The 22,821-nt window shown below is 41.2% G+C and overlaps 1 protein-coding gene across 1 annotated transcript in view; it reads right to left on the reverse strand.

Annotated features, from left to right (window-relative positions):
• Positions 1-391: 391 nt before the first annotated feature.
• The window catches only part of LOC124409672 (dual specificity protein phosphatase 10), an 87,224-nt gene continuing 64,794 nt past the window's right edge, over positions 392-22,821 (reverse strand). The window contains exons 4-5 of the mRNA XM_046887446.1: positions 4,825-5,217; positions 392-2,083 (exon numbers count right to left, since the gene is read on the reverse strand). Coding sequence (XP_046743402.1) covers positions 1,770-2,083; positions 4,825-5,217 — 707 coding nt within the window. The 3' untranslated portion in view covers positions 392-1,769. The remainder of the gene's footprint in view (positions 2,084-4,824; positions 5,218-22,821) is intronic.

The raw sequence follows: 22,821 nt of genomic DNA on the forward strand, positions 1-22,821 counted from the left end.
GAATATCGTGAAAGAAACACTTGTCTAAAAAATAAATGACATGAAAGTTATCGAAAGCAATGAAGCAATGTCATGAAAATTCGACAAAAAAGCATTGACCCGTTCACCACGCACTGCAATTCAACGTACAATCTTCGATTATGTATCTCACTATGAATCAGCCAATCGGTGCATACAATTTTCTTATTATTCTTCGATATTAGTCATTAACTCAATTATAATTTTTCGCAAAGTATACTCAGTCTTTCGTCGCGCGGTAAGGGCGATATGGGACGAAATGCCAATTGAATCAAGATTTATTCTACCGCCATGATATCCGGCTTGTTGGTAAAAGAAATTACCATCGAACCCAAAATTGAAATAGTTTCATTGTATGAATATGTGATTCCTGATGTATTGTAGCTGTAACGATTCGTGGCAGCAGGTAGAAGCTTTGTTCAACTGGCACATCTTTCTACGTATATAACAATATAATTATCAATAAGTACCTCTGCATATAATTAATCCCTTTCTTAAATTTTTTTAGTACGGTGTGTTTGCGAAATGCGAATTGGTTTGATCGATCTTTTAGAAAGTATCAAAGAAAAAAATTTCGGCTTAGAATCAGAGTGAGGAAATATTCGTCATGAAAACGGGTCGAAGCTCGTGTAAAAGTATGATTTATGAATTTCAATTGAGGAATTCAATGTGCTTCTGGATTTTCACGAATTCCATCGGTTTGGAAAAATATCTAAACGTAATTGACGTCTATATTTCCGAACTCTAATTTCTGCCAAAAATCAAATGATCCTAGTAATCTTTCTGAACTTTTTTGATTGCTCAATCACGAATCTAATCGTACAGCAGCCACACCGCTGCACCGTTTTGGCTACCCTTCTTTTGTGTCACCGTCTATTGACACAATTGGTGGTGTTGCAATCATTCATTTCACATACCAAACATAATTTACTTTTAAAAAATATTTTACTTGGTAATCTTTTTTTTTTGTTTGTTTTGTTTTTTTTTTTGTTTTTTTTCCCATTTTTTGAACAGACTTCAGTAATCGTTTTCTATTTTTCACTACGTTATTTCTCTTACAACTTTTCTCTTCCTCGTATCATTTTTCATTCAATAAATTACATATTATCATATAAGGTATAACGCGTCTTGGCGCGCGTGATACGTCACTCACATTATACTTTAAACACGCACGCAATCGCCCCTTTATATCTCTCTCTCTCTCTCTCGCTCTCTTCCTTTTTTTCAATCTCGTCTCTTGTATCTTGTATCTTGTTATCTAGAAGGCAAATGTGGTTCTTCCATCTCCCCATATAGTCACTTCTTCCAATCGTTTATTTTTTCCTCTTTATTTTTTTGTCTTTCACATATACTCGCTTTCTCGCTAATAAATTAATAGTGATCAGCCTTTCGGTTCTTAGGCGAACAAGGCACATATTTAGCTCAAGGTTTAGCGTTTTTCGCACAAACGCGATCCCGGATATGTAGTTCATGTAGGTATATTAAGGTAAGGTAGTTCTGACGCTTTTCCTTCACTCCACTCCTCCCTCGTTCTCTTTATAATCTTCTTCTCCCCTCGTTTCTCTTATTATTAGATTCTCTCATCTCGTACTCCCACTCCCGATCATCCGTCACGTGTACCACTCCCTGTCCAAATCACCGTCGTCTCTTAACTCTTATTAAGCGGCCATGTGCAGTAACTGTAAGATTTGTTCAATAATTCGAGGCGGCGTGTTCCCTTCGAAAACAAGCCCCGAACGCAGCTTATATTCTCATACGCTGCAGCCCGACGTTACCTCCTCGCTGTTCTGCTGATGACTCCATCTGCATTGATGGCAACTCTTCGGTTCCTCTTGAGGCGCTCCGACTCCACCGGCTGCCCGAAGACCTTGCTCAAGCTCCAAAAGCTGTCCCATGAAGTTTAAGTTCGGACTTATTATCGGCCGCGCCATCTTCACCAACTTGTACGCCTCCACCATCGACATCTGCTTGTGACGCATTATGTACGCTATCGCTATCGTCGCACTCCTCGATACTCCCGCCTGACAATGCACCAGCACGCTACTTCCGGTTTTACGCGCTTCTTCTGCAACAAAGAAATACGGACGGACGGGTTAGTTATAAGTCAGAGCAGGTTCATTAATTTATCAAATTTCTTTACACTATAGTGTATTACGATCTAGGTTACGGTTAGGTTAGGAAATTTTACGATCTGATTTCCGGGAGACGGTAGTTTGAAACAAAACTGTAAACGGTTAAATAAAATCACAAACTGTGTACGTAATATAAATTCTAGGGCGAGTTTTCGCTGTTAATTTAATTCAAGTTCGAACGTTAGGAGAAAATCGACATGGCCGCTGTTGACGCGCTTGCGATTTTATTATGGCAACACGTTATTTTGCAGAGCTCTACATTTACCCACTGCTATGTCATGTCGAAGAAGAACACGGCAAGAACGGATAACGCGTAATTTCCACCGCTGGGAAAATCCTAGAATCCAAGAAATTAGCTTTCGTATGTACAAGTTTCTGCGTAACTCTGGAAGAAGACAGCAAAACACCGACAACTGTGGCTGTGCATTAATTGATTGGATCGAAATAGTCGTATGAATTGATTCCCCGTGATTTAAATCTAGAAAATTGCGGACCGCCAAAGCAACGACAACGACACGCTTATAACGAACGAAACAGTCTCGTAACCCAAACAACCGATCCAGTTACATAACACGAGGGAACGCCGCTATCATATCGCGCCGGTGAGTCATTCCAAGTATAAGCTTTGGACTGCCGCTGCTGCATGCATCGCCCGCATCCTTCCTTCGTCTCTGTTATAACGCGTATTATGTGCATACGCACATGTCGGATACTTGCCTAACATAAGATACTTTGAGCTCGAGTATAACGGGGGCCATTTAATTTCGGTACTTTGCCTCTTTGTTTCTCTCTCTTTCTTTTTTGACAATTTCTAGCTAATTTTGCACGTTTGATGATGAACTTACATATCCACCTTTTGTTTTATTTCCTTCAACTTCAAAAAACAACAAGAATCGAATAGCAGTAATAACAGAAACAGAACCAATACCGAGATATGGGATACGAGGTACACATCGAATATTAATAATTGAAAACCTAGATTTTCAAAGAAAAAAAAAAAAGAAAATAGAAGAATAGAAATAGAATAACCCAAGATCAGGTAAAATGAAAAATTCTGCTTACGAATGAAGAAAGAAGGTCAAAACTCGTTAAAAATTACGATCTAAAATCCATTCGCTTTTTCAAAACACCGTTTCTCAACGGACTTGAGATGCTCGTGTGCGTGCTCCACGTGCTCTGCTCGTTGTAGCGAGAGAGGCGGCGGCTAGGCCACCGGAAGTGGGGTGTAACCACCCGTTTCCGGCGAACCATTCACCGTGCGATGGACGCGGGAGAGAGAAAAAGAGAGAGAGCGAGAACGAGAGAGACAGAGAGAGAGAGAAAAGTCACAACGAGAGGAGCCTGAACGACGAAGGGTGCGGAAGAGCGTTCAAGCGCGCATATGTACCTACATATACACACACGTATGGATATTCCGTCTCTCTCCAACTCTGGCTCTCCTTCTCCGATCCCCGCTTCTCGGGCCATTCACGAAAGAGTGACTCATCGGGCCAGTTCTCTCTGGTAGCCCGCGCGTGTTTTTAAAAGCGTGTTATGGACGAGAGTACGACACGCTTGAGTGTGTGCGCCGTGTAGGCTTTCGGGCCGCAAAGCTACGGAGGCAAGCAAGGGCTGCGCGGATAGGAAACGAGGGATCAAAACGCGCAACTGGTGGCGGTCTGCCCGGTGCAAGAGATACCCACCCTATCCCACCCCATTCTCTGCACGTGTGTGCATGTTTGTTAGTGCGACAGCACCACCCAGCGTGGCGGCGAGACAAGTTAAGAGGAACGCCCCTCAAAGCCGTTGGAAGAATTTTTTCTTTTTAATTTTTTTACGTCGGTAAATTGTTGTTTTACAAAAGTGAGGAAAACGATTAGGTAGTAACGCGTTTGCCAATTTTCTGGAATAGTTACTGTAGTAATTCTTGGAACTTATCATATAATTTCCTTCTTTACTTCTTTCCATTAATTTTTCTTCGTCACGTTGTCGGGAAATAATTACTCTTATCTATTATACTGTGTTATATAAATTCTATATATAATAATGATCGTTAAATACTGACATTAATTTTTCTTCAATCCGAATAATACCGTTCTTCGAAATATAAGAGGAAAAAAAAAAAAAAAAATGACAAACAAAATAGTTTGATAGACCGTGTCAAAGGTGCGACAAACAACCCGCATATTTCTCGAGATAAAAAATTGACTCATCTAAGTTTTGTGATGACTATTTCAGAGATATTATACCATTCCCGAGAACAGAATTGACAAGATTTCACAATGTAAATTGTGTTTTTCTCATCGACACATCGTGCTTGCACGGAGTACAATCTCAATGACTCAGATATACTTCCGGTAATATATGAAAATTGGTTTTTACACAAAATTTCGTCAAGCTCTTTGCAATGCAAACTATCATCTTAATCACGTGTTTTCCCCACTTGGTGAGTCGTAAGTCTGTCAATAAGGTCTCTACATCTGTAAATGCGGTTTTCAATACCACAAACGTCGAATACTGGCAGTAAATTTGTAACGCACAAAAATTCCATATAACCTACACCCGTTCGATACTCAACAACGCAACTAGGAATCCAGTGTTTTTCGTCAGGATTCTTCACTCATGGTACCCGGTATTACCGGGACAATGCTAATCATCCGCGTCGGCAAGAGGGTCGCAAAGAGATTCAACTCACCGATAAAGTCGAAGGCCTCCTCGAAGTACTGTTTGAGGTTTTGGTGGCCGGAGTCGGAGGCGGGTATTTGGCGGTAGGTGATCCCGCGTTCTTCGTGGTACCCAGGAAGCTGGGAGGTGACGTTGAGAACGCGGGTAGCCCCGAGGGCTCTGAGGAGCTGGAGGTCGGCCGCATCGCGGCCGTTGCCGAGGTAAAGGAACGGCAACACCCTCGACGCGGGGTGGTTGTCTATGTCGGCGGGCTGCGGCGTCGGCGGTCCACCCAGCATCGGGCATCCCGGTCCGGGACTCGGACATCCGCTAACCGCGGAAGATGCGGCGGCGGAACCACTCGGCGGAAGTAGCGTGTCTTCGCAGAGCTCTCTGTGCCGCCTGTGAAATTCTTTGTGACCACCTGCAACAGGAATAAACCGAAGTTTTCATCAGTCGACGTTTCATGTTACATTATATATATATGTATATATAACACTTGGAGGAAGAAGAAGAAGAAGAAGAAGAAAATTAACACATTTCAGAATAATCGTTGTGATGTTCTGTTACGAATGAATGAAATTTAAATCAGAGGAATTTCAAGTTTTCTCAGGATTCCAGTTTGTACGTAGCAACTTCTGGGATCAATTTCTTAATCGCACCAGAAGGTAATTTAATGAAACGCTGCAGTGTGAGGCGGAACATGACACGAGATAGTAACAAGTATGAATGAATGAAAAAAGGTTAGTTAATGCGTAATCCGTATGTTTATACATTATACATATATGGGGTTAGTGGAGGAAAGATAACGTGCCAATTAGGTGACTGACACTAGTTGGAAGAATTCTTCATTGTGAATTCCCAGTCCACGGTGATTCATGTATAAATACGCATTATATTGCACACATGCTGTACACCGCGCTATACATAGAGTGATTACGCTTTGCGGGGTTAATTAGTAAACTCATCGGCACGCGCGAATCGCCATGCTGCAGAGCGAGTTTCGCTTTCGCTTATTCGTTACACACATACACGCGTATACATATATATATATATTTATATAAATTACATAGACATGTGTAACACTGTGCATGCATCTGTAACAGTTTTATATATACGTTCGAGCTATTATTGCCGCCGGTAGATATGCATTCACAGGCGCTAGCGCACGTCGGTTGCATTGATAAACACATCGTGCTTAACGACATCACGGCGAACCGTATATGAAAACCATCGTTAAATAACAGGCACGCATGCATATCCGTCGATGCGTCCAGCTATAACTTAATTCCCGTTCATCAACAAAACGGTTCCTTCCTTTCTTCCTAGAGCAACGAGGAAAAGAAAAAAAAAAAGAAGGAAGGAAAGAAAACAAGAGAACCGTGAAGCGGGCGTCTGGGACGCCATACTGGATTTTCACGCTGAAATACGAGGATCTTCATGAACCTTTAAAACAACCCGATACCTCCGAGATTTCTTCGAATTCCGCGGTTCTAGACCCGAAGGATTCTACGGTTACCACAGAATTCGATTCGACTCGATTTAGGATGCAACGATGCGCATAGCCGTTGAAAGTTACGTCGAAATACAAGCCTTCGTTCGGATTGTGGTTAAAAATTCTCCATAATACTTTCGGGTAAGTTTGTGGATAAAAAGATTGATGACGCAAAATTCTACGGTTCTAAAAATCTACGAAATCGAAAACTGTGAACGGGATTATACCCAAAGTATTGACCGTGAAAACGATGCTGAAATAATAAAACAACGGTTTATAAGGATGCAGGAATAAAACGAACGGCATGAGCAAGTGGATAAATAAATAACAGAATAAATGTGGGCTAAATGCGTCTCCTATCCTGACCTGCAGCCCGTAACAGCAAGGCCTGGCCTGGGCCGGCGATGAGTCACTTGCTGCTGCGACTCCCTCCACAAACCGAGCCAATCCGGCTCTACACGCCATCGGCCAACTTCGTCGCTATATACACCGCGTGTCTCATTTTTTCGTCACCGAATACCTGCGCATGAGAATTTAGAGAGGACTCGGAACCGCTGTAGTAACCGGCTGCGTACCTGCAAACACCGGGGGTTCGAGCAACCCGTCGCCGCGTTGCTGCCCGGAACAAGAAGACGAACAAGAAGAAGAAGAAGAAGAAGAAAAAGGAGGGCATGCCGGGTAAATAAACAAACATGTTAGCCGGTGTGTTTTTGAAATGATCTTCTGGCACGCGGACACCTTCGTGTAACATTTGCGACGATGATTAATGCTCTGTTCGTCCATCCGTATGGTAAGTACGTGTGAAACGTTTGGTTTTAGCGCGAAAATTTCTCACCCGATTGTTAGCGCACAAGTAATCAGGAGCGTCGGCCTGCTGTTGGCGACACGTAACGTCGACCGAAATAGAACGTTTCATTAAACAATTGTTATATATACGGTTGCACGCTGCATCATATCCGCATCGATAATGATCAGAGAATTAATAATTCGCGGGAATGAGTGCGTATACGTTGGACGCCAAATAAAGTCCGCAGTTTTCGTTCTATTGACGAGACGTCCGCAGTGAACGAATGGTGATAAGCACATCCCGCGGCGTAGTAAACAAACTGTTTGGTGTTTTTTGATTCATAGAAAACAATCGAGGCTTCGGCGTGATATTTAGAGCGTCGGTCGACTCATCGGCGGACGGTCGACGGTCCTCGGTATCTTAAACGGAACGCGTGCGACTCACTGATTCTGACTCATCGTGACACCGTCGTAGAGTTGCTATACTTGTTGTTACGCGACTGTTTTCATTGCTTCGTTGGACGAGACGGTGAATCGAGCGAGCCCCGTCACGAGATTTCGAGACAGTTCGGATCGCAGGTGCAAACGAGCGAGCCTTTCGCGTCCGAAAGAGAAACTTTCTTCTCTCTCTCTCTATCTTCAACAGTTTTCGCAGAGAACTAGATTTCACAAATACACAATAAACGTACCCCAAGACCCGATGTTATCCAACGGAACAAGTCGGAGCACCAGACAAGGCGCTTCTTTCTTAATCCTCATCTTGGTACCCGTTCGTAGAAAACTCTCCTTGAACCAACTAATCCGACGGTCGAAAATCGTCGAGTCGATAAAGTCAACTCAACACTCCGAATGTTCCTCAGCTGAACGACATGGATAAATCGCGTGTCACCACTGCTTTTACTCCTTTAAATACTTTAACAACGATGTTAAAACTATCGCTTCGATAAGGACAATCTCTTCTCGCTGATCGGCACAAATTATCGTGTCCGGCAATCAACACCACATCAAAACAACACTGGCTATCTCGTGGAAACAAACACCGAACTCTCTTCTCTTGATCCGTCCTCTGAGCCCGAACGTCAGTCGGACTCGATTAGATTTACACTGGCAAAGTGTTCACCGTGTTCTGCGCTCGCTGGCGGTCCTCGTTACTCGGCGCTGCTCGCTCACCGAACGGGAGGTTGTGACTTGGGTCTCTCTCTTTCTCTCCCTCTCTCGCTCTCTCCGCGTGTACGTCGGCCGCGTGATGAGTCACGTAGCCGAGCGGCGATTGGCTGGGCGATCCGTGACGTCACGAGGCACCGTTCACACGCGCGAACCGCGCGACGCGACGCCCGGGCTTCACTGCGGCTCTTCTCTGCAAGTTCCTCTGCACGCTACGGTTTACGTATGAGCGTATTTACGCACTCGATGCGTGTGCGTGTTGTGTGTGGTCGCCGAATGTCCGGCAGTACGCAGGTCGAGCGAACTAGGTATGCATACGCGTTGCGTGCCCGTGAGAGGAGAGGTGGACAAGTGAAGAACCCCCACCCTGGCGTCGTTTTTTCAAACGTACCTACGCGAAATGACCTTGTTATGAAACTAGTCGTTTGGTAAACATCAAAGGGTGCCCTGGTCGATTTCGACGACGTTGTATATATCGCCAAATATTAAAGTCTGCGTCGCTCAATCGCGGATAAGGTCTTTACAGCACTATTCTAGACGCAATTTTGGAGAAAAACAATCTAATGCGTTATATTTCATTTGACGTAGAAATGACGAAATGTATTGGAATGTTTTTGTTCAGAATTTTGTGTAGAATTTTTAGACCCCTTTTTGCGTTTTAGATACCTACGTGGACCTCGATGTTTCGAGAGACATATGATTCTCTGCATCGTTACACGTTTTTTCGTTATCGTAGCGTTATAGACTGCGTCATAATCTTCGAGTTTGCACTTTGCCTCATTTACTGTTATTTTATTCCCATTTTCAGTACTCTGATTGTGAATCATCCAGCGAGCGGAATTGTGCATTCCGCATCGCGAAACGCGCTCCTATACTTGCCGCGATTTTAGGATCGCTTTGTCAGACACGCTGCCAGGTCTCCTCGAGTTATTCTCTGTAGAGGAATGTTTATACCGTGGCTTAGGCGTTGCACATGTGTATAAATGGTGCACAATGCATGCCTATGCGGAGGGTAGTTTTAAGTTCCTTCAACGGAACACGCAGCTGCTCACTAGGGTATACAAAACAGTTTCTTTTAAGGCAATGCGTGATGTACTTTACAGAACGAAGCGTAGGTATAACGTACATACTCGGAAGCCTCGGTATCCGTTCCGATTGTTCATTGTTCAATTTGAATGTTGCTTTAAATCGATTATCCCGTGCTAACAAATATTTTATGATTTTTTTTCCGAGAACTTACGATCTTCCGGTTATTTATTTAACTGTCGTTGACTGTAGGAAAATAAGGTTGCTTCGGTATTTCAAGCAGCGGTGGATGATGAGGGGTTACAGAGGTACAGGCTTCGGTCAAAAAATTAACGCGCAAGCACGCTAAGTAGCTGAATAGTCAAAAATAACGCGATAAGTGGTATGAAAGTTTTCAAGATCTCTGTTTCCACTTCACATTTTATCCAATTCGCGTCTGTACGCCTTTGACGAATGAATAAATGCCGCGTATCTTCCGTTCAGAACCGCAATCTGCAAGCTAACGAGAGATTAAGATATTCGCACTATTCGGTTTTCAGTCCCCGATTATTATTACTTCTTTTTCACAATCTGTGGACTGAAACTGGTTTCCTAGAACTCAAGTTACTCCTAGTCGACGATAAAGTTGATTGCTTAATTTACTCTTTGCATTTATCCAGAGTTCTCCAATTCAAATGTTCGGCACGAGTATCATTCGTACAGATGAATAAGAGATTTCAATTATTTAAATCGAATAAACGATTAATCTGAAACTACGCTACAACTTGTAGTATTTGGTATAATAGAAATGATTTTATATATTCTCATTAACATATTATATACATTATTCTGTTAAGGAATCAACTTTACTGCGATGGGTGATCTACAGGAAACTTTTACAAGGATAATAAAAATCCACGAATGGAATTTCTTTACAAAGCGGTTGAATTGATAAAATCTCCTGCACTTTGGATGATGAATCATATATAAGTGCATCATCGCAAGGTCCTTAAAGTCTAGATACATAGTATTGCATCTTTGCTTTGAACCGGAGAGCATTCTATGCGTCACGAAACGTCATCTCTTGGTACAGGAACATATAATGAAAAAAGATAAATGGACCGTTGAGCATGTAAACAGTGATCCGATAACCAAGCAAATGATAATTCTTTTACACGATACAGTAAACTTTGTTTCACACTCCTTTTACAGTGACAACAAAGAATTTGCATAAAATTTCCCCGCAATCCGTGAACGAGACGAAATTTCGTAGAATAGCATCTGCGCACGGATATTGTTGTAGGTACGCACAAATGACGTCAAAGGTTCTATTTCATCATTAATGCTACGGATCATTAGCATAAAATGCGCGTTTACAGGTACATACGTGCCCAACACGTACATAATACTGAACTCAGAGTTGCGGTTACGAGAAATGTGAATGCGGATGTAAGGTGTCTGTACACCCGGCTCTGTTCGTCGATGCGATTACGAATTATGAGGTTGGCATTTTCTTGTTCAGCAAATCACCCAACAATCAAATGTCCACGTGTGTGCGTGTATTACATCAATTTTACGAGCTCACATATTGAAATACGCAGGTCTGCATTCTAGGATGCGTAGTATTCGAGGTACAATATTTGCTCAAAGTTCACACCAAGTCATATTATTTATTGTTGTAAATACGCCAACTGGTTTCGCGGTATTCCCATACGTCTATCGTCCTTATACATGTCTATACAATTACATTCCGCGCGTGAAGGGAACGCTTGAGTCCCATACGCGGCTGTTTTTTACCTGTGACTTGGCGGGTTTGAACAGGGTGGCTCACAGTAAGCCTTGGCGGCTGAGAAATTACAGGAACAGATGACTAATGATTCGGAAAAAAATTAGCGCCAGGGTATGACTTCATGTCTGATGCGCGCGTAAACTACGCGTTACTCTTATACGCATTATCAAGGCTCTGCCGACGATGAGATTCCTCATCGTGCGTACAGTGCGTGCCCCGACATGACATGACGTATCAAAACAAACCTCGACGTTTTCTTGGACATTGGGCGAGTCTTTTTCCTCCACGTCTGTAACCTCCGGTCGCAGCTCCTTTAGATTAAAGCGAAATGAACAGGCTATATATACCGGTTTATTAATTAGTTGCTACTTTTATAGGGATTGATACGCACATATGACATTACGTGTACTGATCGTATCTTGGATGAGACTTTTTTTTTTTTTTTTTTATCAAACGTTGTTGGTTATTGAGGAAAAGAAAACCAGTCATCTTTTTTCTATGTCGATATACGCACACACTAACACGTCAATGATAATTATTTCTAAGAAAACATTGTCTAATACGTTTAGCTATAATCATTAATCAAATTATATTATCCGTATTCTAAACCGCGAGTTATAAATTACTTTGTAAGCCACTATGCTTTGGTCAAAACAAAGCCTTGTACGCATATATTGTGAAAAAAAAACTCCTTGATGCTGTCTACTTGTTTATTCTATTTGCAGATGTTCAGATAGTCGAGAAAAACTCTATGTCTTTAATGATCTTGCATGCAAGCTTCATCCGTCAGTCAACGTTATCATCCTCCGAAAAGTGTTTTCATTTTAAAACGCCCTTAAAAAATCATTACATGATAATTATACATGGTACATACTTTTTCGTACTATATTTTGATTCGAGAGCATCAAATCTATGAGAATTATACATAATAATAAGAAAAAGAAAAGTTTTTTTTTTTTTTGCATAACAGTGTTATTAAGCTCTAGATAAGATTTCCATTTTCAAGCATATACCTGCGCAAGCTGGTCTTCACTCGATCTGGACTGTGATTTATGAATTCAGGAGAAGCGGTGAAAAATTTACACTGTCTATGAGCTCGAACAAAAAGTAATTTGACGTGGCTGGATGCTTTTGAAACATCATTCCTCAGCGGGAGAAAAAAATGTATTTCTTATTAGCGTCTTCCAAGAACTGACACACGCTTACATTCGCATGAGGAATCACATAAATCATGGACGGTACTTTTACAGAGAGTGTGAAGTCTGCGCATACTTTAAAACACAGACAAACAGGATTTTTTAATAAATAATATAGGCGGCGCGAATAGGATAACGCGTGTTTCTTCTTCATAGTACGATAAAATCTTCCTTGAGTATCATCTGTTCACGTCAAACAACGTAAGTCTAACCATACACGTACCATAGTCAACAATCTTACTTGCGATTTTGAAGAACAATAATGACGTTATGGTGTGTGACTAGTCCGTCATACTTTTTAAAACTTGAGGAATTTCGGTGAGCAATTGATTCCTGGATACTCTGAACATGCTGCTTATTGTTAGACACTGGATATATCTCGGTGGCGTCATTGTCGTTGGAACAGGCCTTCAAGCTCTGACCTTTTACACAAGTATGCGCCTAATCGTACTGTCCGTCCGCAACCTTCTTGCCTATCGCCTAGTTAACCGATTCGCGATACAACCGGATCTCAGTTATTTTAATTACGAACTCCGGCCAATTTCGATGAACAATAAAATTCTAAATTGCAGTATTTTAATGACAAGCATCGCGTCAGAGGAAAATACGTTCGAAGGCAGAGTTCGCAATAGAAGAGATCGAACTGCAGTCGTTCAATGACGTCATGCTGTGCTGGCAAATCGGGTGGAACGGGATGCAATAACTGTCACTTTTAGGCCTCGGAACACAGCACTGGTATTTGCCCATTTTTCACTCCAGCCGAACAAAGAAAATACCCCGCATCTAAAACGATCCGCTAATTGGATATCTTTAACGTCTCAGCATCGTTCGACCCTTTTTTGGCCATTCATTACAGATGCCAATTTATGAAATATAACGCAATTTGAATCGGAGAATCATATGAGATCGCGTCGATTAAAATTGGTTTATTAGTGTTCTTCAACTAAGATGAAAATAAGAAATGTGTCCTGTTTTCAAATTCAGTTACAAATAAAACGGGAATTGTTTTGCAGTTCTTACAGTGTACTTCAGTTTCTCGAATCACTATTTCCATTAGACGATTCGATACGTTAAATTTTTACCTGTGTATGAAATGTTTAAATTTCCTTATTTTTAGGCTTGTATTGAATTGTATTGACTAATTAAACTGAAACGTGACACGGAAAGAGCACGAGCCCGCGCACGTGGCGGAAGTTAATTCCAATTCAATATGATTCCCCTAGCACCTGGCTGATTGTTAACGACAGTCTAAGATGATCACAGCGAAGTGGAATCTGGTTGAGTAATAAAATTCTAGTTAAATCACAGCGACGATAGTTTGACGATTTTATTGCGAGGAGAAATCAACGACTTGGTTTAAAATTTTGTCCACGGATTCGTGAGACGTGAATATGAAACAGCGAAGCATTTTCAAGCTTGGAATAATTTCGCCCCGGCTCTAGAATCCGTAGCCACAAAGGCGGCTGATAACGCACGTCATCAGCGCAGGATCGATAATGCGTCATCAACTTGAGGTGTAGACGTATAATCCAGCCCGAAATAACCAGTGCCCTAGTCTCGGCGAGGTGTACACCGTATATATTATCGACCAAATCAGCGTCGAGGTGATTCAGGATTATTCAACAGTTGATATTTCTAGGGTAGATTCCTCGTGAAAATTCGATGCTAAAGTTCTTTTACACCGAAAACGTGAGATCGGTAGTTTTCGAGTTACGGAACTCCGAAAGCTGACCAATCGTGACGCTCCGTCGTGACTCATCGCGAGATGAAGGGGCGTGACGGAAGGCCGACGCAGCTCCGTGATTGGCCAACTTCGAAGCTCTGTATCTCGGAAACTATCGATATGACGAGTTTCGCGTAAAGGAATTTCCGTCTTGAAATTTCGTCGAGAATCTATCCTTAAAGTTTTGCGAATGTTACTGGAATCGGTTTAGATATCCTTCCCGATACGGATACAGATACGGTATCGCATCGATCAACGACATGGAGTATATCTACATTTATACATCGCTCCTTGATCTGAACAATCGGTGATTCAGCAACGAGACGCCACGTACCTTGTACATACATATGTGCGTAACTTTGCGCCATCAGATCGGAATGAGTCAAGTGTCCAGATGCGGATCGTGCACTGATTGGCAGCGACGATTGTGTACCAAAGTTCCCGTCACTGTTTACCTTTTCATCAGGCTATCTCACGTACCTGGCCGGAATACCGTCCGTGAATCAAACAACATCATTTATACGCTGTATAATTCTGTACTTTCTGTATATACCGTATGTGTGTAATTCGTATGTAATACCTGCAGTAAGTTAAACGTTTGTCTAGCCAGATACGTCGTTGAGAATGACTAATTGCTGACTTACTGTATACATATAGTGCATAGGTATATAATGTACACGTGAGGAACATGACTGCGCTTGTATACAATTATTCATCGCGGAACCCGCGAATTGGCTTCAATCACTGTAACGAGTATAATTAAAATAAGATGCAGTCATCGGCAAATTATAGCTCATTTTAGTTGCAGTGTTTTCCTTTTTCTCCACCTTCTTCAACTATGTTTGTATAAATATGTTTTAAAAAAATTTCTTAATTTTTTTTTATCTGTATGTGTGATATTGACACCAAGTTTTTCACGTTAACTATTGCTACGTAAGTAAAGATGTGTGAAATTCGCAAGTTATAGCATTTAAATGCATGCAAATTCGTTGGAAATGAATCACTTCGTTTGCTCGTAACCTTTTTGATATTGAATTCTGAAGAGAGAAAAAAAAAACACACACTGTAATGATTAGCTTTAATTTTATGTCCCTCTACTTTATAGACTTGTTTCTGGTCACGTGAAACTATTATTTTTAATGGATACGTAAGGAAAAGCTGATAAAATCAATCGATTTAAAAAGATATATTGTTCAATTTGAATATTGTCATTAAAAGGTTTAAAATTTCAGCAGCATAAGTCCTTAAATGATATATGTATAAATGGTGAGTAATTAGAATAAATCCGCGCATAAAACTTTGTGATCGTTCCTCAAAATTGGGCCAATCCAATTTCCCTCAATTTCCGTCTAGGGATGATGGATGAGGATTCACTTCGAGCTTCCGACAGTTACTATAATTTCACTACCTAATAAGCTCACGCGAAATATTTCCATCCCTATTAAAATCCCTGTTATTCCAAACTTAACACTGCAGTCGCAGACAAGAAGCATCGAAAGTTCGCAACCTGTTGAGTGCAGGGCTGCCCTGCATTACCGACCGAGCGTTGTGGAAGAGCCGGCTATGCAACCGCGGCGAGGAGATAACGCATCGCGTGACACAGGCTTGGGAATTAGGCGGCGAGGTGGGCCAGGACGGACGAGTCATTGACCCATTACCTGAAGGTCTAAGCCCTAAGTTACAGGTGCGGATTGTTCGGCTGGCGCGCGAAGGGTTCGGAACGCACGCTGGCAGGTTCGTTGTCACTTCGGAGAACGGGGATGATCATGTTCTCTGTTACATAGAGAGGGGGGGGGGGGGGGGGGGGCGCACTGATAATAACAAATCGAACATAATTGCGTTAACGGTAAAAAATATAGCGAACTTGTAATGCGGGTGGCGGCCGGAACTAGCGATGATTAATCAGTTTTCCTAAACAGGAATAACAGAAAAAAAATATGTGAAACAAGTTGATCAATCAGGCAACGATCGGCAGTATGACGATGCATTCTTCGCTCTCATACATCTATTTTTATAAACAACATTTACTTCTAAACGAGCGTTCCTTATATTTTAAGCTATTTCTGTTCTTTTCTTGGCAACTCGTCGGAGGTCTGAATTGTTTCAAACCTTCCATTTTCTGGTCTATAAAAGGTAAAGTTTTCTCGTTCCTTGTGAAATTCTTATGCATCTTACTGTATTTTTCATTCATGTTAACAACTACGCATCTTAGGTATAGATCGAGAAAGGATGATTCACTTTCGAGTGAAGTAAATAAGCCATTTGTAACAAATAAGACTTTGTTCGTATATTATTGAGCGTGAAGAAACGTTACAAAATCGTATTGTAACCCATGTGTAAACTTCTACCGATATAATTGAACAAGTGTTCTTCGCGTTCGTGAAAATACACTGTCATTACGTTTGACATGTTCCGGGTTTAAACAAATATGATATACCATATGTATATCGGTTATTTATTCACGTCGAGTCCGTCGGGAAGTGATAAATCCAACAAATGTATCGTAGAAATACATCAATTATTTAACTCAACTTTTTGCTCAGATCAGCGTTCGAACGAGTAGAAGGCTCTCGACGTAACTTAGCCAGATACCTAATGGTTCTAGCTGTCACAGGAATACAAGCTCGATTACTCAAACCTTGAGTGCGCAGAAAAAGTTCATGCCAAGACTGACCGCGGTCGGATTAAGTAATCGATTCCGCAGTATCGAGATCTGCTAGTGATACGATTTACTGGTGCGTATCGCGGGACCCAGTGACACGCTTGAGATACTCCGACCGCGAGAGCTTGACGAAACTTCTCGAGGAACAGAGCCATCTATTAGCCGCTCGGCGAATCACAGCATCGACGAACCAACCTCATCGAAGCCGCAATATCGTTTGCATTAAAATACCTTTCCTTCGGAAGAAAAATGAGACTTTTGAATTCATGAGAATGAACTGAACTACTTCTTTTGAAGACTTTGGAGAGGATTTCAGCATTTCTGTCTCGTTCCAAGTGTCAATCAAGATAAACAACGACGACTAGGCGCGTGTTGTTCGGAACCAAATAAAGAACGACATGGTTACCTGTAAGGTGGGATGGAATGTGGTGGCGCATGCACACGGATCCGGGTAATGAGCGTACACGGCGTGCGTACGTACGCACTCGATGGCACCGGTAAGTAGGTATTATGGCTCTGAATGAAATACATGATCCATAATTCCGGGCACGAAACGTGATGTCACTTTACTCTGACTGACTTCGAGCGGAGCGTGTGACATACCTCGTGAAAAAATTTGCATCTCGCGTGGCTGTTTGACAACGAGATCATTATACGAGTCTGTGGATCGAGTGAGTTAGCGAGTCTGCTCGATGGCTGTAACATCGCAAATTTCGTATGACCGAATGTCTTCATACCCTTGGGCGCGAATGACGAATTTTTCATCGCGTAGGACGTCCAACTTCTCAATTTATCACACAGGCCATGACCGCGTTCGATTTTTAAACCTGTCGAACGATTTCCGATAAATTTATAGCCATTTTGGTCATCTCATTCAAGTTTCACACTCGGCACGTTGAATCACGAATATGTTAATACCTACGCAAGTATTTTGAATTTGAGGAGTGGTTGAAGACTCTGCTAACAGGGAGCTTACGCTTCCTGGGATAACTTCGTGCCACTACAAACCAGAAAGTTCAGATGTGCCGGCGAATAACTTCACGTGACATCAAGAGGCTCTGCATCAGATTTCGCATAAATTCAAGTGGCTACAAGTAACTTAGAATGATGTCATCATATTCCAAATGACTTCACGGTAATCCAATAATGATTTCACGATGTCTTAAGTGTCCTTTTGTGATTTGGACTTCGCGACTTCACGCGACAAGAATATCAATGATTTTTAGTGCGTTTTTCCGACCTTTGTATCATCCGTCAAACGATTAAAGCATGTGCGGATTTGCTTACTCAACCAGCATAATGGACTGAGAAAATGACAACGGCGTACCGATGATACACAGAAAATGGTCGTCGAGACAACCAGGCAAAGTTTGTTAAATTTACTCCAGTGGTCTTCAATTTCAAGGATGTTTACACGGCTTCAAGTGGTCGCATCGTTATTCGCGTGACATACCTACTTTGCAACGTTTTTAAATAATAAAACTTCAGGTGATCTCGAAGTACCAAATACTTGTAACGTGACATCAGATGCTACGAATAAGGCTGTAAATGACTTTCAATAACATTTCGTGACTTTCTGCGATTTCGAGTGACTTGGTGCTTCGACAATCGATTGATGGAATACTTTCCGACGTGAAAACCGGTTATCGCATCAGGACCGTGGGATAAGTAGACAAACAGAAGTTCGCTCATAAAAATTGGCGTCAAAACAGAGCGAGAGTAGACGGAGATGAATTGGCCTAAGAGTAGAAAACAGAAATCAGAGTATATTCGCGACGCATATATGCTGACGTGAGTGCCTTCGCGGTGTTTCTCCGTGAGTCACCAAGTGAGGCGCATAACACATGAGTTTATTGTCGTGCGAATGAACGCGTGGCTGGCCAGAAAGCTGCAGGCTTGCCTCTTATCCGCAATGTGGTGCGCTTTCATCCCAAGAGTTAATTTTGTTCTGCAAGTTCTTGTTTTCTGTTTTTATCTTTTCTCTTTTCGCCCCCCTCCCCCCTCCCCCCTCCCTCTCTTACCCATGTACCTACTTGTTTCTTTCATTTTCAACGGTGCGTGTAACCAACCAAACAACCCGCCCACCGCCACACAGACCCACATGTCACATGCCTGCAGTTCCCTTCATTCATACGGGTCCGTGACTCGACTATTATACCGAATTCACGGGTATTTATCGCACGCACACACGACATGCGTCCATATCCGTGTATCCATTCCACGCATCGAGATGAAACGGTGTAAAAAAGAGAGAATGACATAGAAGAGACAACTCATTGTCAGCCACGTGGTGTTAATCGCGTTGAATGAGCCACGCGATATGTGTGTGGTCCATGGCATTGTACGTGTATATATATATATATGTGTATGTGATCGCATGCGCAGCTTTTGTCACTGTGTCATATCGTTTCCAGCCAACGCCAACACGTCCATACACTCTGCATTGTGTGTAATTGTGGACACTTAAGGACACTGCCTCATTCTCAAAACATTCAATTCCCCGCCGCTTTGTACAATTCATGAATAACTTTGTCATCCCGGAAATGTCCAGCATCCCCCTGCTGATGCGAAATATATACGTACCAAAAACTGTTGTTAAGTCCCAGAAGGAAGATTTCATCTTTTAGAAGTGCATAGCTTTGTAAAAGATCCACAGCCATGGTGGATGGATCTCTAACAGACGTCTATATAAATCCACAATATCTACGGTCAGATTCAAACCCGTGATATATATCCATGGGATGTCTATGAATATCCATGCACGTAATATTTTTCATAGAAAGCACGCTCATTGGAGGTCCAACTTTCTTCTTCACAAAAGCCATGAGATCTCTAATGGAGACCCGTGTAGATATCTGTTAGAGTTTTTACTAGATAGACAACAAGCGGACATTTGGATTTCCAACAGATATCTAGTGAACTTGATTTCGGTTGAAACGGATGCCAAATAGCGGTAAATGTTTCGTGTTGGGTGTCATACAAATTGAACGGTCAAGTTTAGTCAGATAGAGGAAAATGAAATCAGATCGACCTTACTTAGTGAAGAACAAAAATTTCCCATGTATAGGCACATGAGAATTTTTCTCGTAACATTTCACTTTCAATGGTGCAGCTTCCGCAGGTCCAAAGGAGCTGCTGCAGCTCACAATCAGCTTAATTTCCAAAAATCGTCGAGACGATGACGCAAAGGCTTCAATATCGTTCCGAATACCCAAATCGCGACGCATGCTTGTACAATAACCCTCCGTAATGCAGTGACAAAACAACATCAGGGCACCACGAGAAGGTTGCCTCGATGCTAATGGGCGTATCTGTATGCAGGAGAAGGTGTGCCAATTTCGCGAACAAAGAAGCAATTTACTCGCTCAATTCCGACCGCCGGCCGTTCCAACACGGTGTAGGTAGGCACGAAGTTGGTTAGTCATTCGTCGGAACATTCATCACTGACGATGAATGACACTCGTAAGTCATAACCTAGCTCAACTCAACCACACGTTATAATATGAACATCTGTGTATTCGACCTTTTCTTATCCCTCTTCAAAAGCCGTGCAATCGGTGCTATAAGCGGAATTCCAAAAATGTGGCAGTTCAATTGCGTGTATCCCATTTTTGAGGAACTTTTGATTGCATTTAACAGTCAATACTTTGGTTATTATTATTGTTGTTATAGTAAATACACAGAATATTCTTATGATTTTGTTCTAAATGAATTTTTGTAAAAATATCAAAAACTCGAACTTGCGCAATTGACAATACGCAAAGCGTGATTCCATCCGCAATTGCGATTGTTCGCAAGGCTAATCAGCGTCGCTCGATAAATGCCATAAAAAAGCTTTGATTACTACATAATATGGCATCGTTTTGAAAATTGTGACGTATCGAGGCACAGCTTTGTTTTACGTAACTCTACGTATCAAGTATAACCATTGGCAGTCGTTTATGTTTATTTATTATCAGTCTATCACAAATCAAGGACTAAATTAAGGGGGATCATCGATTCTCTTTTTTACAGAAAATTATTGCCATGCATAATGCGTAATATATAAATGCGTAAAAAGTTTTTCGACTTTTGCTGTATCTGTCCTTAAAAAAAAAGAAAAAAAGAAAATTAGCATGAATAAGAGATATTGTCATTCGTGCTTAGCAATTTTCCATTGCTCATCGTTCACGATAACCGTGTAACGTTATCCTGCGGGATTGCAAGAATTTCGAGTACGTGGTATCTGACACGTATGGGACATTACCTACATTCTTCCGTCGCGTGTGACGTTGTTCGCAATTGTGACGTAAAATCGATGATGCTCGAGTGACGTAGAAAAATGTTGAGCAGAAGGACTTGCGGAAAGCGGTGTAAACGATAAACGGTAATATAAATGTAATAACGGAGAATATCACGCGTCAGCGATTGCAGATCGAGTGATAAAAATTCCTTGCGTCAAAGTTGAAGATGACGATTGTCAACGAACGATAAAATTTCACCGCACCATGCGTGAGTGTATAATATATAAACAAACTCAATTGCTTCGTTGAATACGCGTCGATAATCTTAATATGTAAAAATTGAAGTGGAAAAATGTGGAAAAAACAACGACGGTATGAGAAAGCAAGGCGAAAAAACAGTTTTTTCGCGATAATTTTTATCGCTATTAAAAGGAAAGAGTCTGTTGGTCTGTCTGAAATGAAAAATCTGAAACCGATTGGACTTTGCAGCCAAATAAAAAAGTTTTGAAGGAGATATGAGAAAAAGGAATTTCCGAAAGACAAACATTCACAGTTTCTCAAAAGTTAAACTTTGTCAATAAGATATTGAAAATCGATTCATTTCCGCTAAAAACAAAAGTTCAAATTGAACGGGGCTTGGCAATTTTTATAAAAAACAAAAAAAAAAAAACACGAGGTTTTGTTGTTGCAGGAAAAATGTTGCATTGTAGGTGAAAATATTATGTATCTGAAATGTTCCGCAGAAGGTTTCCGCAATAATAAATTACTTCTAATTCGGTCGTTACTATCTTCACGTAGTAATATATACATTATGTATACGTCACATGTTACGGCGATTACGTATCAACGTATTTTTTTGTTGAATTTTTCTTTCTCGTTTCTTTCATCGGAATTCGTTGGAAAAAATTCATAACAAAGAAAACTTAAAGAAAATTTCCCAAGAATCTTATGTCATACAAGTAATGATAAATCTGGACAGTAAAAACCACAAATGCACCGATTCTAATATCCGTCCGAATATATACCGTGTATTGTAAATTTGAACTAATAATCCATAGTGTAATATTATAGTTATGTCGGGCTGAATTAACGAAATTGTATATCTTCCGCGGTGATTCGTATTGCAGGGGCGTTAAACATGCTTTTATAATCGCATGCGGTTGATAACTGGATATATAAATATAGAATATCATTATCTGAATCGGTTGTATGTAATACGCATTATCCGTATCCTTATCTCTCCGTTCTTATGCGAGCTATTTCGCACCCTGACACTTATCTGCATTTGCATCAATCATACGCAAGCAACGTTATCGATATACCTGTTCCTACATGCACTACACACATATATGAATATATATATATCTACTATATCTGATCGAGTCAACGAATAAGTTTGGTAAAGTTCCTATCGCTTCTCTATTCTTTCGAGTCGAATACAGCGCGGAATCGGCAACATCTGACACGATATAATTTACGAATTATTCGACAATAGATTTATTGTACATATAGTTAAGGTGAAATATATGTGGGGTAAAGAAAAGGTTCAAATTATTAGATTTAGTTAAGGTATCTTTGCCGCGTAATAAATTACGTCAAAAAATTAATTTTACCTTTCGGTGTATCAAATTGTTAAGGAGTCACGTGTTTTCAAGTATATATGCGAAATTTCATCTCAAGTCATCGACCTAGGGTGAGAATATAAAATTTGGATATCAGATCTTAAGGGTACAAACGTGAGAGAGTTTCTGTTCTTTGTTTGCAAAATACAAGATATTTTTCTTGTCTTTTAACTCGATGCTTAGAGATTTGTTGCGTGGTTTAAGAAAGCTGACACACGAAATTGGACTGCACGCATCTGAAGGTAAAATAAAAGAGTAATGGTACTTTGGTTGAGTACTTCGTAACTTGAAAGTCGGATTCGCATCCTGCCTCGATTGTGAGCTTTGTGATTGACCAAGGTTTGGATTTTCATCGTGACTGTG

This window comes from Diprion similis, chromosome 8, assembly GCF_021155765.1.
Source record: "Diprion similis isolate iyDipSimi1 chromosome 8, iyDipSimi1.1, whole genome shotgun sequence".
Lineage (NCBI taxonomy): Eukaryota > Metazoa > Arthropoda > Insecta > Hymenoptera > Diprionidae > Diprion > Diprion similis.